This window comes from Mizuhopecten yessoensis, unplaced genomic scaffold, assembly GCF_002113885.1.
Source record: "Mizuhopecten yessoensis strain PY_sf001 unplaced genomic scaffold, ASM211388v2 scaffold2359, whole genome shotgun sequence".
NCBI lineage: Eukaryota > Metazoa > Mollusca > Bivalvia > Pectinida > Pectinidae > Mizuhopecten > Mizuhopecten yessoensis.
Genome location: NW_018404507.1, coordinates 1,942 through 19,198, shown reverse-complemented (window position 1 = coordinate 19,198; position 17,257 = coordinate 1,942). Strand labels below are relative to the sequence as shown.

At 35.4% G+C, this 17,257-nt stretch overlaps 2 protein-coding genes across 2 annotated transcripts; both read left to right on the top strand.

Annotated features, from left to right (window-relative positions):
• Window positions 1-2,239: 2,239 nt before the first annotated feature.
• LOC110445764 lies at window positions 2,240-3,673 on the top strand. Its single transcript, XM_021490545.1, has 2 exons — window positions 2,240-2,392; window positions 2,858-3,673. Exons 1-2 carry the CDS (start codon window positions 2,293-2,295, stop codon window positions 3,151-3,153), a joined length of 396 nt encoding a protein of 131 aa, XP_021346220.1. The 5' UTR covers window positions 2,240-2,292; the 3' UTR covers window positions 3,154-3,673.
• Window positions 3,674-9,702: 6,029 nt separating this feature from the next.
• On the top strand, window positions 9,703-10,840 carry LOC110445765 (the record flags this gene model as incomplete). The annotated part of the gene is made up of 3 exons (XM_021490546.1): window positions 9,703-9,871; window positions 10,211-10,337; window positions 10,691-10,840. Coding segments are annotated over 3 exons (351 nt in total), but the record flags the coding sequence as incomplete, so codon positions are not given.
• Window positions 10,841-17,257: the final 6,417 nt, after the last annotated feature.

Sequence of the window (17,257 nt, the reverse complement as noted above, 5' to 3'; positions counted from 1 at the left end):
CAGTTATTTAGCAGAGTACAGCAGTGATTAAACAGTGATTAAACAGTGTACAGCAGTGATTTAGTAGTGTACAGCAGTGATTTAGCAGAGTACAGCAGTTATTTAGCAGAGTACAGCAGGGATTAAACAGTGATTAAACAGTGTACAGCAGTGATTTCGTAGTGTACAGCAGTGATTTAGTAGTGTACACTACTAAATCACTGCTGTACACTGGTTAATCACTGTTTAATCACTGCTGTACTCTGCTATATCACTGCTGTACTCTGCTAAATAACTGCTGTACAGCAGTGATTTAGCAGTGTACAGCAGTTATTTAGCAGAGTACAGCAGTGACTAAACAGTGTACAGCAGTGATTTAGTAGTGTACAGCAGTGATTTAGTAGTGTACAGCAGTGATTTAGCAGAGTACAGCAGTGATTTAGCAGAGTACAGCAGTGATTTAGCAGGGTACAGCAGTGATTTAGCAGTGTACAGCAGTGATTAAGCAAGGTACAGCAGTGATTTAGCAGTGTACAGCAGAGATTTAACAGGGTACAGCAGTGATTCAGCAGTGTACAGCAGTGATTTAGCAGGGTACAGCAGTGATTTTAGTATAGCAGTGATTTAGCAGGGTACAGCAGTGATTTAGCATAGTATAGCAGTGTACAGCAGTGATTTAGCAGGGTACAGCAGTGATTTAGCAGTGATTTAGCAGAGTACAGCAGTGATTTAGCAGAGTACAGCAGTGATTTAGTAGTGCAAAATTCCTACTAAAAACCTGCTGTAGATTCAACTAAATTCCGGCTATATTTTGACTTGGGGCCTTACTGATATCTACTTCCATTTCAGTTACAGTTATGTTTTCAATTAAAAAATAAATTGTAAGTGAATTACAGATATCTGATATAGCTACAGATTGAATTTGTTGCTTTGACTTGGGTGACTTTGAAGTTTTGTTATTTCCTAGAAATTTGGTTAACTTAAGGCTTTATTTGTAATATTTCATAAACAACTAAATTATGCTTCATAAGAGTCCGCTAAGTTACCTTAGGAAAAGCTTAAAGTGTTCCCCAACTCATAACTATTTCATGAATTTGTAATTATTATGTATGGAATTGAATCTATTGCTTATATGTTCTCCGCCATTGTACAAGATATTTGTATTTATCAATATGTATATTTCTGTACGCCTATATGCAATGTACATTTGGTAATAAATTGAATTGATCAACGGTATTCAGTGTCATTACCTGTACAGTAAGGCCAAGCCATACATGGGGAAAATAAGTTATACATCTTAACCATCCATTCTCTGCACGATTACCTGTACAGCAACACCAAGCCATACCAGGGGAAGAGACCTTTGATCTCAGTTAATCTAATTACCTGTACAACAACACCAAGCCATACCTGGGGAAGAGACCTTTGATCTCAGCTAATCTAGTTACCTGTACAGCAACACCAAGCCATACCTGGGAAAAAGACCTTTGATCTCAGTTTATCTAATAACCTGTACAGCAACACCAAGCCATACCTGGGAAAGATACCTTTGATCTCAGTTACTCTAATTACCTGTACAGCAACACCAAGCCATACCTGGGGAAGAGACCTTTGATCTTAGCATATCAACTTACCTGTACAGCAACACCAAGCCATACCTGGGAAAGAGACCTTTGATCTCAGCTAATCTAGTTACCTGTACAGCAACACCAAGCCATACCTTGGAAAGAGACCTTTGATCTCAGTTAATCTAATTACCTGTACAGCAACACCAAGCCATATCTGGGAAGAGACCTTTGATCTTAGCTTATCAAACTACCTGTACAGCAACACCAAGCCATACCTGGGGAAGGGCCTTTGATCTTAACTTATCAAATTACCTGTACAGCAACACCAAGCCATACCTGGGGAAGAGACCTTTGATCTTAACTTATCAAATTACCTGCACAGCAACACCAAGCCATACCTGGGGAAGAGACCTTTGATCTTAGCATATCAACTTACCTGTACAGCAACACCAAGCCATACCTGGGGAAGAGACCTTTGATCTTAAGTCTATAACAGAACCTAATTGCAGTACCTGTACAGTAACACCAAGCCACACCTGAAACCCCTTTGATCTTACCTTCAATACAAAATCTACTCAAATATAACTGTACAATTCTTTGAAGTCTAATTGAAGTGATAATTGAGTAAAATTGTAGGTGGGGTTGATTCTAAGGACCAATCAAAATCATCCTTTGAAGCAACCAGTGTCTATATAAGCACTTGTTGTATCAACTACTCACTACCTTCCACTACTTGACCTCTACCATGGCTGAGATGACCACTACTGATGTTGTTTGCTATGCCCAGAAACTCCAGAATCTGTTGCTGGCCCACGACAGAGCTGCCAAGCAAGTTAACTTCTTAGGTAAGTATTTGCAAGTAAAATGCAGAATGTTTTTCTTCTGTTAATGATATTTTTACTAGTCCTCTTCAAAAAACATTACTTAGGTAATATAAATCACTTTACTTACCCTATGTGCCTGCCAAAATGATAAAGTCAACAGAAAATTTCACTTAATGCAAAAATTGAGACTGACCCAAACAATGTCTCAATAGCCTCTTTCAAATTGCAGAAAATGTCTCAAAGCAAATTCATTTATTGTTTGTATTATTCATCTTAATAGTAATTGTTACTTTGACTTTGACGGAACCCTGAAAAATTATATGATTCTCATCCTCTGTCAATTTTTATAAAAAATGAAAAATGAAATCCTTGAGATGACACTGAATTGGTTGACATATTACCATAAATAGTAACAATGGCATTCAAACCCTGAACCATGTATTGCATTTTCATTTTTTGGCATAATAATTTTTATCTTCATTCCAGATGACCAGTTGCTCCGACTTGACCGTCAACTCTTCTACTCCACACTGGACGACACTCACAGCCTGGTTCTACATCTACTGACCCGCAAGTCCATCATCCAGGGTGTCCGCAGGATGTTTGACCAGTACCTATCCACCAAGAAGCGCCAGGTCCAGGAGTTGTCTGCCCTTATCCTGACTTCCCTCGGAGGAGATGTGGACTTGGGGACACCTGTCATAGCCAGAAGGAGTGTTGAAACTGACGAGCTTGCCAGGATGTCTACGACCAACTACTGTGTTCTCTGGAGGGGTGTGTGATGCTGGACATTCAGAGATTGTTATTCATAAGTTATTTGTCCTTTATGTAATGATATTGTAATGACACAGTGCTGTAACTTTTATTTTATTTTAACGACAGATTGTGAATATTTGTTTTTTAGGGGCATGTGAATATTCACTTAATTATGTATTGATTGTGATTTTACTGTATAAATTATTAAGAATAAAATGTACAAGTTATATGTTTTTATGTATTAAAATGTACTGTCATATTGCTAGTGCTGTGAGTGATTTTGTTCAGTTATAATTTTGTGAGACTTGTGATGTGAACATATATACTGTATATCGTAGTTTATATCTACTGACATTTACCAGCTGTATTTGGTTGATGATTTTGTTAGTTATTTTAGTGCTATGCTGTATCTTGTCGATAGCCAGTTTATAAAATTGTTTTTTTATATGTTATAATCTGGATGGGCATGTGATGTTATTTTTCATTGACTATAGGTTTAGGTTTTCAATATATGTTTCAATTGTCTTGATTATAACTGTTTATACAATGCGATATGTATATCTCATTTATTTTGTATCTAATAAATATGAAAAAATCATTTATTTGTCCATGTTGTTTATTATGATTCACATCAACTTAGAGAATCTTTTGTTTTGTAAAGAAACATAAGCAGCTTAGTAAATTATAAATGAACAGGAAACAGCTACGAGTACCTGATATTTTAAAGAAATATTCTCATCATTGGTACTATCAGTTAATGCCACAAATACAAGTCTCACTGCCACTGAGCACTCTGACTATATTGATGAACAATCTGACTATTGATGAACACTCTGGCTATATTGATGAACACTCTGACTATATTGATGAACACTCTGACTATATTGATGAACGCTCTGACTATATTGATGAACAGTCTGGCTATACTGATGACCGGTCTTGATATACTGATGACCAGCCTGACTATTGATGAACACTTTGACAGTTTTGATGAACACTCTGGCTATACTGATGAACACTCTGACTATATTGATGAACACTCTGACTATACTGACGACGACCAGGCTTGACATTGATGAACACTCTGACAGTATTGATGAACACTCTGGCTATACTGAAGAACACTCTGACGATATTGATGAACACTCTGACTATATTGATGAACACTCTGACTAAATTGATGAACACTCTGACTATATTGATGAACACTCTGACTATATTGATGAACAGTCTGACTATATTGATGAACACTCCGAATTAATTGATAACCAGTCTGACCATATTGATAACCAGTCTGACTATATTGATGAACACTCTGACTATTGATGAACACTCTGGCTATATTGATTAACACTCTGACTATATTGATGAACACTCTGACTATATTGATGAACAGTCTGGCTATACTGATGAACACTCTGACTATATTGATGAACACTCTGACTATATTAATGAACACTCTGACTATATTGATCAACACTCTGACTATATTGATGACCACTCTGACTATATTGATGAACAGTCTGACTGGATGAACACTCTGACTGACTATATTGATGAACACTCTGGCTATACTGATGAACAGTCTGACTATATTGATGAACACTCTGACTATATTGATGAACACTCTGACTATATTGATGACCGGTCTTGATATACTGATGACCAGTCTGACTATATTGATGAACACTCTGACTATATTGATGAACACTCTGACTATATTGATGAACACTCTGACTATATTGATGAACAGTCTGGCTATACTGATGAACAGGCTGGCTATACTGATGAACAGTATGACTAAATTGATGAACAGTATGACTAAATTGATGACCAGTCTGACTATGTTGATGAACACTCTGACTATAGTGATGAACAGTCTGGCTTTACTGATGAACACTCTGACTATATTGATGAACACTCTGACTATATGGATGAACACTCTGACTATAGTGATGAACAGTCTGGCTTTACTGATGAACACTCCGACTATATTGATGACCCGTCTTGATATACTGATGACCAGTCTTGATATACTGATGACCAGTCTGACTATATTGATGAACACGCTGACTATATTGATGACCATTCTGACTATATTGATGACCAGTCTTGATATACTGATGACCAGTCTGACTATATTGATGAACACTCTGACTATACTGATGACCAGTCTTGATTTATGATGAACAGTCCGACTATATTGATGAGCACTGTCCCACTATATTGATGAACACTCTGACTATATTGATGAACACTCTGACTATATTGATGACCAGTCTTGATATACTGATGAACAGTCTTGATATACTGATGAACAGTCTTAATATATTGATTAACAGTCTGGATATATTGATGAACAGTCTTGATATACTGATGAACAGTCTTGATATACTTATGAACAGTCTTGATATCTGATAATCAGTCTTAATATATTGATTAACAGTCTGGATATATTGATGAACAGTCTTGATATACTGATGAACAGTCTTGATATACTGATGAACAGTCTTGATATATTGATAATCAGTCTTGAGATACTGATGAACAGTCTGACTATATTGATGAACAGTCTGACTATAATTATGAACACTGTCCCACTATATTGATGAACAGTCTTGATATACTGATGAACAGTCTGAATATATTGATTAACAGTCTGGATATACTGATGAACAGTCTTGATATATTGATAAGCAGTGTTGCTATACTAGTGAACAGTCTTGATATATTGATGAACAGACTTGATATACTGATGAACAGACTTGAGATACTGATGAACAGTCTTGATATACTGATGAACAGTCCTGATAAACTGATGAACAGTCTTGATATACTTATGAACAGTCTTGATATATTGATGAACAGTCTTGATATAATGGTGGACAGTGTTGATATACTGATGAACAGTCTTGATATATTGATGAACAGTCTTGATATAATGGTGAACAGTGTTGATATACTAATGAACAGTGTTGATATACCGATGAACAGTCTTGATATACTGATGAACAGTCTTGATATACTAATGAACAGTGTTGATATACTGATGAGCAGTCTTGATATACTGATGAACAGTCTTGATATACCGATGAACAGACTTGATATACTGATGAGTAGTCTTGATATACTGATGAGCAGTCTCACTGCAACCTAAGTAAAACCTAGAACGGTGGTTGAAGGTGTTTTTTGGCGTTTTGGGCGTAGCCCATCTTCACTAATCGCTGCATCTGGGTTTATTGTTCCTGACTAATGTTTTTGTTTCATGGGAGGGCGATCGAAAGCGGCCAAGAAGGCTTATAATAGTAATAAGTTAAAAAAATTATTCGATAGTATTGTAAAATAAAATGTATTTTATTGTATTATTTGAAAGTGCAATTATTGTGTATTTTAATGTTCTAATAGGGAGGTATATGTTGTGTTCGTTATGTACCCCGGGTCTCAGACAACCAGTTACACCCGGCAGTAGAGAAACATCTCTGCTTCCGTGAGTTACAGTGCATTGTTTCTTTTACCGGGCTTGGCTGAAGGCCGAGATTATCCAGGGGGTCCGTACGGTGTATGCGAGTTTTTACTTTTATTCTAGTGGGTGTGCGTTTATATAGTAAATAAATAATCATATTACTGCTAGATAAATATATGATTAATCAGAAAAGAAAAAAAAAGTAAAAATTGGCAGTTAGCAAAAGATAGAAAAAAAAGCTTTTTGAGAGGGTTGTAAAAGTAAAAGTTTCATAACTGGTAATAATAATAATATACAACATTTATATAGCGCCCTATATAGTTTATAAAATTACTCCAAGGCGCTTTACAACATATGGATAATAGTAATGGTTATAATTGTGAAAACAAACAACAAAGGCTTGCAATCACTATTTATAAGTTTATATTGAGAACAGCAAAATAACTACAAAATTTGAAGAAATTCTACTGAGAAATGGCGACACAATCCTAGCTTTTACCTTAATTCAATAACTGTTTCACTATTTATAAGTTTATATTGAGAACAGCATTGCTCTTATAAAATTAGGAATATCTGTTTACTTAATGATAACTGGAAGCTAGGCATGGTAAACTTCATAGCCAAGTGTTTTTTTGAAAAATTGAATGATGAAATTAAATTATGGATTTCAAAATTAAATATAAATTGGTAAATCGTGTAAAATGTAACATTAGAGGGGTATATACATAAGCTGCGAAAGTAACAAAATTTGGAATGGCGACACCCCTCTAAAACAATTCTGGATCTGCTCCTGATTCTTAATACTAAAATGATGGGTTGAATTCCCTCGGCTGATATCTCCAGCTCTCTCTCTCTCTCTCTTGGGCAGTATCCCATAGACAATGTTTCACGTTACATACATATATACGACAAGAAAAGTTTCTTGTATCTTGTATCTAATTTAATAAATCCATACAGAAACTTGCCTGGTAAAGTGAATCAATAAAGACTTTTTTTTTTAATATTGGGAATGAATAGGAGAGGGATCTTGACTTTCGCAGTTCTTCCTACTCTAAGGGTAAGAATTCAGAGTAAATACTTTGTAATAGTAGCTTACTTTATTGAAATCATTTAAGGCAAAAGTGACTCAGGCAGATATTAGTTTATGTTTCCCACTACTATATGAAGTGTTTAAAGTCCATTTTTTTGTCTGATAAATTTAAAGTGACAGAAAGTGGGAAAAAGTTTCTGTTTATGAAGTTTAAACAAATTGTCTTTTGGATTCCTTAAAATCCTACCTTCCTATCCATGCAAAGAAACCATAAAATGGTTGTGACAGATAAACTGTCTGACTGTGGAGAAAGGGTGTGGCCCCTCTGGGGGCAAAGGGGCGAGGCCCAATAGGGGGAATAGAGGATTTTTTTCTCCTATTAATTAAAAGTGAAGGGATTTAAATCAAATGCAGTCAGAAGCATACTTAGGGACAAAACCATCAATTTTGTTTAAACTGTGATGTGTGGACCCCCTTATTTGGGGCAGATAGGTGGGCCCATTAGGGGAAATAGAAGAAAACATTTATTTGGCGATCGAGTTATGGCCCCTTGAATAACGAAAAAAGTCATTATCTGCCGCGCTCCGTGCAATAAGTACTTATGGTCAAGATAATAATTATTTATTTGACAATTGTGATACTACCCATTTCAAATTGATTTAATTCAGTCAATTTTCCACATAATTTCACAATTTCTTCAAATAAGTAATCTTTACACTGTCTACTTTATGTTAGATTAGGGGGACAGGGGTACTGACCCAGGTAAAAGCCCAGGCTATCGGGGCGGTATCAACAAAGTAACGGCTACCTAGCCGGGCTCGAGCCAAATTAACAATTATGATACTACCCATTTCAAATCGATTTAATTCAGTCAATTTTCANGGCTACTGTGCCGGGCTCGAGCCAAATAAACAATTGTGATACTACCCCTTTCAAATCGATTTAATTCAGTCAATTTTCAACATAATTTCTTCAATTAAGTAATCTTTACACTGTCATCTTTATGTTAGACTAGGGGGACAAGGGGTACTTCACACAGGTGAAAGCCCGGGCTGTCGGGGCGGCATCAACAAAGTAACGGCTACCGTGCCGGGCTCGAGCCAAATAAACAATTGATTTTCATAGGTTATTTTAAGTCCGGTTTACTCACATATCATTCCGCCTTCTCATTCCGAAACGTTTTATGTTTATTCAACCCTTCACAAACGTTGCTCCCAACTTTGATCCTGATTCTCAAGTGTATTTTACTTCTTAATAATGAGTTTATATGAGGACTACAATCGTATGAAACAGATTATGCTAGGCTTGTTTTGTGATGCGCGGGCACTTTCCTGTATTGATACTTCAATACTTCTATATAAGGTATTGGATTATTGCCAGTGTGATGGTTAAAGATAGGCTAAAAATCATGTTTTGTAATCATTAAGTGCCTCTCTGTCTATTAAGTTTTTTTTCAAAAATCCTTACATCAATGTATATATAGTTCATAACTACATTTAGATCTACGACCAGATTAATACACGACGACCAGATTAACACACGAAATATAAATAAAACTTTTGTAGATAACTGAATTGAATTTGATTTCAGTGACCATAGGATAATATCGATAATATATTATACCTTGACATCTTGATGCCGGTGAACGTACCAGATCTGGTGGTATTATGTCCTAAAACCACGTGTATTGTTGACGAAGAAAAAATATTATAATATATTGTGACGGGGTCAATCCTGTTCGAAGATCAAAATCTTTTCGAAAAATCCAAGTCTATAAGCTTTATGCAACACTATGATTTCATGAAACTTATTACGACGTATTACACTGAGTGAAAAGTGAAGTGTGATTTTATGTCTGACTGCTTGATGCTTTTCGGTTCGGAAATTCACGCAATAGAATTGGCCTATCGCATTCGTAATGTTTTGAACGACACGAGGGTCAACCGATATATCTAGGCGTTACCATTGGCTAAAGAAGGTTAGGTTTTCCAGACAATGTGGCGTCGTTCGCAAATTTGCCGCCAATCCACTAATACTCCAACACTGCTTGATTTAATCATTTACAAAACGGAAATTTAGTGATTAATTTTCCTTGCAGGTAATCCGCCATGTTCAGTGGATGGAGCTTTCAACTATTCTTGGGATTATGCACAGCAAGTCCATTATCCCCATCACGCTCAGCAAGTAGGTCCTATCTTCTTCAAGACACCAAGGAAGTGCAGTGTTTTTGGAATCTGCTCGGAGGGCTCAGGTAAATTATAGGAAACACTTATACTAAGTACGTACATATTTATGGCTGGTCAAAAGTGTCCTTAAAATAACTCACTTCAGTAGGGAAAACTTTTCTTCAGCTCAGTTGGTAGAGTACAGACCTTGTTATACATGGCACCTGGTTTGAGCCACTTTACAGCTTATGTTACATACAGTATTTATAAAAGGTATACTGTTTTTAATGGGGGGTCTGCAGTGGCTCAGTGGTTGAGGTCTTGGACTACATATCACAGGCCTCTAACCTCCTGGGTTCAAATAATATGATCCATACTCAATACTAGTTTATGCTTGTATTATTATTTGTTATTTTAATTGACAGGAAAGCAGTTTTTCTATTTAGTGGATGAGGCAGAAAACTCTGGGATAGGCAAGGGAGCTAACTCAGTTGTCAGCATGGTCCATCACTGTTTCCAGCATCATGGTCATGGAGATAAAGTTGCCATTATGTCCGGACATTGACTTACAGTTTGTCATCAATAAATATCTAATTAAGTTGATTAGTTAACGAACAAGATTGGAAAGTTAACAGTAACAAACATTTAATTAATAAATAACATTTCTCACATAACACAACAGTCAAAATTGAGTGGAAGTTGTATGACTGCATATCGGAAATTATTGTCTTGCAATTTATGTAAGGACTAGAAACAATGATTAATCTGACTCACATTATTGCCCTCATTATAGTTCTGCGTTCAAATCAAAGATCATAAAATTTAACCAATCAATCAGCTGGGTTTTTTTTTATAATTGTATACATTAATTTTATCAATCTCAAGAATTCTTTATTTGCTTTCAGGTCTTCATGTTACGATCCGGTATTCCATGAAGATAGCTGGTCACACAAAGTTTGATCCAGACTGGCATTTCGGTGTGTGGAAGCTGCGCTGGAGATCAAGTGTTGTGGAAACTCTGCAAGAAGTTGCCCTATCAGTAATGAAATCGTCACGAAATGGACATAACATCCCCCAGTTGGTGCAAGATGATGACAAACCCATTAAGTTCACAGACTGGAAGACGTATTTAAAACAATATTTTAAACCTTTAAAGAACCTTACTGAAATGCGAAGACATCCTGCCCTCTGGGAATGATGTGCCAGTTGAAAAAGTGTCAGTAGGACTTGACCCATCACGGCAGTGGTATTTGTTTGATAACATTAGAGAATTCTGTAAGTCAGAATGCTCAAAGAACAGTACATGTCCGAAACCAGTTGTACCAAAGTCAGAAGTCAATGTTGATGAAACTAATGACATGCCAAATCATCCTAGTAAGCGAAAAGGTCTACTGTTGAGATAAACCCTTACTATGACTATCAAACTACTGAAATGTGCGTCATTGTGCAAGTTTAATCTAAAAAAAAATCAGAATTGTTTGGATTACAGATATAACGTCACAATAATAGGGATCCGCATTGGGTACTGTGACGTTAGAAGATATGTAACTCATTCTCATAATAAGTTACATACTAAGTTTTATGAAACAATCTTCAGTTTCGTGAATATTATATGTAACAATACATGATCATGTGCAACAGGAACAAGTTTGAAATTCTGTTTATTATGTATATGATCCATTTTTGTTATTTTGCAATGATTTTATGTAACTGCAATGTTGATGTGACATTGCAATTTAACTTGCATTATTTGGGTAATTTATTATGTTTGAAAATGTGCCACTAATATATTAAGAGACCTAAGTCAAAAGAGATGACTATTCCAAAAATAGTGTTGCTGTATCATGTGTGTATATTGGAATTTATAATTCAAAATATTTTGCATTACTAGTAAGTAGTATCTGACCTAGTGCCTGTGTGGCAAACATATATATATTCAAAATTGTTCTAAATCCAAGATCAATCACTTATTTCGCTACAATGAAATGAGAATGTTGCAAACTGTGTATATCAGCATTTCCCCAAAAAATGATATGTGACTGTGGTTTATCTCCCTTTATTGTATATTCTATATGACGAATTCATCTTAATGTTGCTAGAGCTGAGTATTTTAAATACTTCAGTGAGTCTACCAACCTGACTTTGATAATTAAAAGATAATAGTTGAATGACAATTATTATAGCAATGCAAAAAAGAATTGTGATTTCAAAAAAATTATGAATCAAATGATTATTATACAATTATGGACTCAGGTGAGGTCTATTCGGCCTCTGTGATTATTGTTCAGACCAAGTTCGTAAATCAGGGATAGACCGAAACTGAAGTCCACACTTGTTTTATTATATGACATTTTACGATAAGATTAATAATTTTTCATGGCATAAGCACATGGATGGCATGGACCATTTTGGAATCACAGAGTGTAGGACTTCAAATACAAAATAACATAAACTAAAATTGAATTTCAGATTCAATTCATGTGATATTTAATTTCATCATTAATATTAACATAGTTCAGAATTTGATGAGATAATTCATTTGTATTTGAATTTAGTACACTGTATTGTGAATGCATGGTAACAGATTTACAGACTGGCTGGGAAATTACCTCGGCTAATTTTTAGTAGCGATCTGTAACACTTTTCTATTTCTAGTTTGAGGTTTGTAACACTTTTCTATTTATAGAACAAGGTCTGTAACATATTTACAGACTCGTCATGTGACGTCGCTCCTCCAATCAGGGCTGGGAATTAGCACCATGTCATGTAATAACACCCTTTATAGTTAACCTTCTTCGGTGGTATTTGCCTATATGAATATTTTTATTTTTTTTTCAAATGTATTATTTGTCAATCTTGTTAGCTAATTCATGTACCTATATACTTTTTTAACTCAACCATTCAGAAATTTGTAGGATCATAATAAACAGATTGACTATACATATGTATACCATTGTGAGATTAAGACAAAGTTATGAACTTTGTATTTTCAATGTTTCTACTATTAAGTTTATCTTCAGTTATCTCCAACTATTATAAATAATTTCAATATATTCTGTTGATAGTGGTAATAAACAATACATATCATATTTTGCAGTTGTAAACTGTTTTGAATATATTTAACTTAGTTTTATTTAATTCTACCTTGTAATTACATAAACGTTACATGACTGTGATGTTGAATAAAATACAGTCGTGTGTATATATCATTATTTGATTTTGTGTTTTTGTTCAAATTACATGTTGCATAATCTTGATTTTCTCCACAATCAAGTTAAAGATTGGTAACTAATATTTTTGGGGTTTTATTTCTCACATTGTTGGCTTTCAGAAAACATCAAAATCTCAATTTCTGATTTTACCTCATCTGGCCCCATTTTCGCAGTCACAGTCACAAATTTGTTCAACTTAATTACCTTGTTCGACTTTCAAGGTCACAGGGGTTAAATGTTTTAAAATCTTTTAACAAGTTCTGTTGAATGAATTTTAATCATAAATACAAAATGTACATTGCACGGTATACAATAGAGAGGTCCATTGTGCTGTATACAATAGAGAGGTCCATTGTACGGTTTACAATAGAGAGAGGTACATTGTACTGTATGCAATAGAGAGAGGTACATTGTATGGTATACAATAGAGGAACATTGTACTGTATACAATAGAGAGGTACATTGTACTGTATACAATAGAGAGAAAGGTACAATGTACGGTATACAAAAGAGAGGTACATTGTATGGTATACAATATAGAGGTCCATTGTACAGTATACAATAGAGAGAGAGGTACAATATATGGTATACAATAGAGAGGTACATTGTATGGTATACAATAGAGAGGTCCATTGTACTGTATACAATAGAGAGAGGTACATTGTACTGTATACAATAGAGAGAGGTCCATTGTATTGTATACAACAGAGAAATAGGTACATTGCACTGTAAACAATAGAGAGAAAGGTACATTGTAATATATACAATAGAGAGGTCCATTGTACTGTATACAATAGAGAGGTACATTGTAGTGTATACAATAGAGAGGTCCATTGTAGTGTATACAATAGAGAGGTACATTGTACGGTTTACAATAGAGAGGTATATTGTACAGTTTTAAATATAGAGGTCCATTGTATGATATACAATAGAGAGGTACATTGTAGTGTATACAATAGAGAGGTCCATTGTACTGTATACAATAGAGAGGTCCATTGTATGGTATACAAAAGAGAGGTACATTGTACGGTTTACAATAGAGAGGTATATTGTACAGTTTTCAATATAGAGGTCCATTGTATGGTATACAATAGAGAGGTACATTTTACTGTATACAATAGAGGTACATTGTACTGTATACAATAAAGAGGTACATTGTACTGTATACAATAGATAGGTATATTGTACTGTATACAATAGAGAGAGGTACATTGTACGGTTTACAATAGAGAGGTATATTGTACGGTTTACAATAGAGAGGTCCATTGTACTGTATACAATAGAGAGAGGTACATTGTACTGTATACAATAGAGAGAGGTATATTGTACTGTATACAATAGAGAGGTATATTGTACGGTTTACAATAGAGAGGTCCATTGTACGGTTTACAATAGAGAGGTCCATTGTACCGTTTACAATAGAGAGGTATATTGTACGGTTTACAATAGAGAGGTCCATTGTACGGTATACAATAGAGAAAGGTACAATGTACTGTATACAATAGAGGTACATTGTATGGTATACAATAGAGAGAGGTACACTGTACTGTATACAATAGAGAGGTATATTGTACTGTATACAATAGAGAGGTCCATTGTACGGTTTACAATAGAGAGAGAGGTGTGTGTGTATATCATATTGTATGTTGTTTGTGTATCATATTGTTTTGTATATATGCTATAACTGATAAGTCAACCGACTTAAAGTAATAAAGAACTTGAACTTAAACCTGTGGTTAACCCTTCTATCTAAGGTGGAAGCTGATCATATTTAATTTAATAATACATCACATAAGATTTCAGATGTTTTAATAACTAATGTTAAAATTTATAATATTTAAATATCAATTATATATATATAAAATTTAAAAAATGTATATAAAATATATCCATTCTGTAGTCCTTGTGTTGGTGATGTTATTTTATTTTGTAATAATTTTGTACTTTAAACATATTATTAAAATAGTAATATAAATAGTTACAAAATGAAACTTTTCTTTATTAGTGTAACATTTAATAAGATGCCTAAATACCTAGTAAGACTGGGTATGTGTGACTAAGAGTGTGGTGCTTAACATTTGATAATAAAACTTTAAAAAAAGGGAATTCATCTAAATCCCTAGATGTTAGATGCCACTTACTAGTTGTTTTATAGTCTTCTTATCCATGTCAATGTTAGTCCTTCCATGAAAGATTTTATGAGGATCATTTTCAGTCAACTCTTCCAATTGGGGCCATAATCATTCTTTTTCAAACATTTTTGATATTAGCGTTACAATTTTGTATCAACATCCTTATTTAATTCAATACCTTATAGAGTAAACTTTGTATTGTCCTAATCCAAATTCTATTCGGGAAAATAAATATATTCGTTGAATATGTGCCTACCCATCCATATTATGGGTTCTCTCCCTATACATGTATTAAGTTAATCAAGTCCAGAGATATTGCTTCCTTCAATGAGTTTCTGATTAATAAGTGAATTAGCTCCCTCATGAAATGCTTTTTGCTGATTTCTTGAGACCCTCCTCAAAGATAAATTATTTATTACATTGTCTATAAATGTCGAGAAGATCAAGTCAAATGCTTTTTGGAAATAAATATGCAGTAACATAACCATAATTTTATTATCTACAGCATAGTGTATGATATTGTTAACTAATATCCAACATATATTTCCCCTAAGTATCTCCCAGAAATAAGAAGTTTGATCTGTAGATATTAAAATATCTAAAATACCACATTTTCCATAATAAGCATTCATCCCCTATAAGTTCCCCTTTTCCTTTTTCCGAAAGAATTGAAACTATTTAGACCCCCCACCCCTACCAGATCCTTCAGAGCCTATAGTCGCTTCTCTAGAGTTCCTTCAGAGCCTAGTCGCTTCTCTAGAATTCCTTCAGAGCTAAGTCGCTTCTCTACAGTTCCTTCAGAGCCTAGTTGCTTCTCTAGAGTTCCTTCAGAGCCTATTCGCTTCTCTAGAGTTCCTTCAGAGCCTTTTAGAGTTCCTTCAGAGCCTAGTCTCTTCTCTAGAGTTCCTTCAGAGCCTAGTCACTTCTCTAGAGTTCCTTCAGAGCCTAGTCGCTTCTCTAGAGTTCCTTCAGCGCCTTTTAGAGTTCCTTCAGAGCCTATTCGCTTCTCTACAGTTCCTTCAGAGCCTAGTTGTTTCTCTAGTGTTTCTTTAGAGTCTAGTCACCTCTCTAGAGTTCCTTCAGAGCCTAGTCACTTCTCTAGACTTCCTTCAGAGCCTTTTAGAGTTCCTTCAGAACCTAGTTGCTTCTCTAGAGATCCTTCAGAGCCTAGTCTCTTCTCTAGAGTTCCTTCAGTGTCTAGTCGCTTCTCTAGTGTTCCTTCAGAGCCTAGTCTCTTCTCTAGAGTTCCTTCCGAGCCTAGTTGCTTCTCTAGAGGTCCTTCAGAGCCTAGTCACTTCTCTAGGATTCCTTCAGAGCCTTTTAGAGTTCCTTCAGAGCATAGTCTCTTCTCTAGAATTCCTTCATAGTCTAGTCACTTCTCTAGAGGTCCTTCAGAGCCTAGTCACCTCTCTAGAGTTCCTTCATAGTCTAGTCACTTCTCTAGAGGTCCTTCAGAGCCTAGTCGCTTCTCTAGAGTTCCTTCAGAGCCTAGTCGCTTCTCTAGAGTTTCTTTAGAGCCTTTTTGAGTTCCTTCAGAGCCTATTCGCTTCTCTACAGTTCCTTCAGAGCCTAGTTGCTTCTCTAGAGATTCTTTAGAGTCTAGTCACTTCTCTAGAATTCCTTCAGATCCTAGTCAATTCTCTAGAGTTCCTTCAGAGCCTTTTAGAGTTCCTTCAGAGCCTAGTTCCTTCAGAGCCTATTCGCCAGAGCCTAGTCGCTTCTCTAGTGTTCCTTCAGAGCCTAGTCGCTTCACTAGAGTTCCTTTAGAGTCTAGTCACTTCTCTAGAATTCCTTCAGAGCCTAGTCAATTCTCTAGAGTTCCTTCAGAGCCTTTTAGAGTTCCTTCAGAGCCTAGTCGCTTCTCTACAGTTCCTTCAGAGCCTAGTTGTTTCTCTAGAGTTTCTTTAGAGTCTAGTCACTTCTCTAGAGTTCCTTCAGAGCCTAGTCACTTCTCTAGAATTCCTTCAGAGCCTTTTAGAGTTCCTTAAGAGCCTAGTCGCTTCTCTAGAGTTCCTTCAGAGCCTTTTAGAGTTCCTTCAGAGCCTATTCGCTTCTCTACAGTTCCTTCAGAGCCTAGTTGTTTCTCTTGAGTTTCTTTAGAGTCTAGTCACTTCTCTAGAGTTCCTTA

Bases quoted from the DNA above. Each gene is read 5' to 3' on its own strand.
- LOC110445764 (XM_021490545.1), top strand. From the start codon at position 2,293: ATGGCTGAGATGACCACTACTGATGTTGTTTGCTATGCCCAGAAACTC. The intron at 2,393-2,857 runs GTAAGTATTTGC...TCTTCATTCCAG, and splicing joins CAAGCAAGTTAACTTCTTAG to ATGACCAGTTGCTCCGACTT.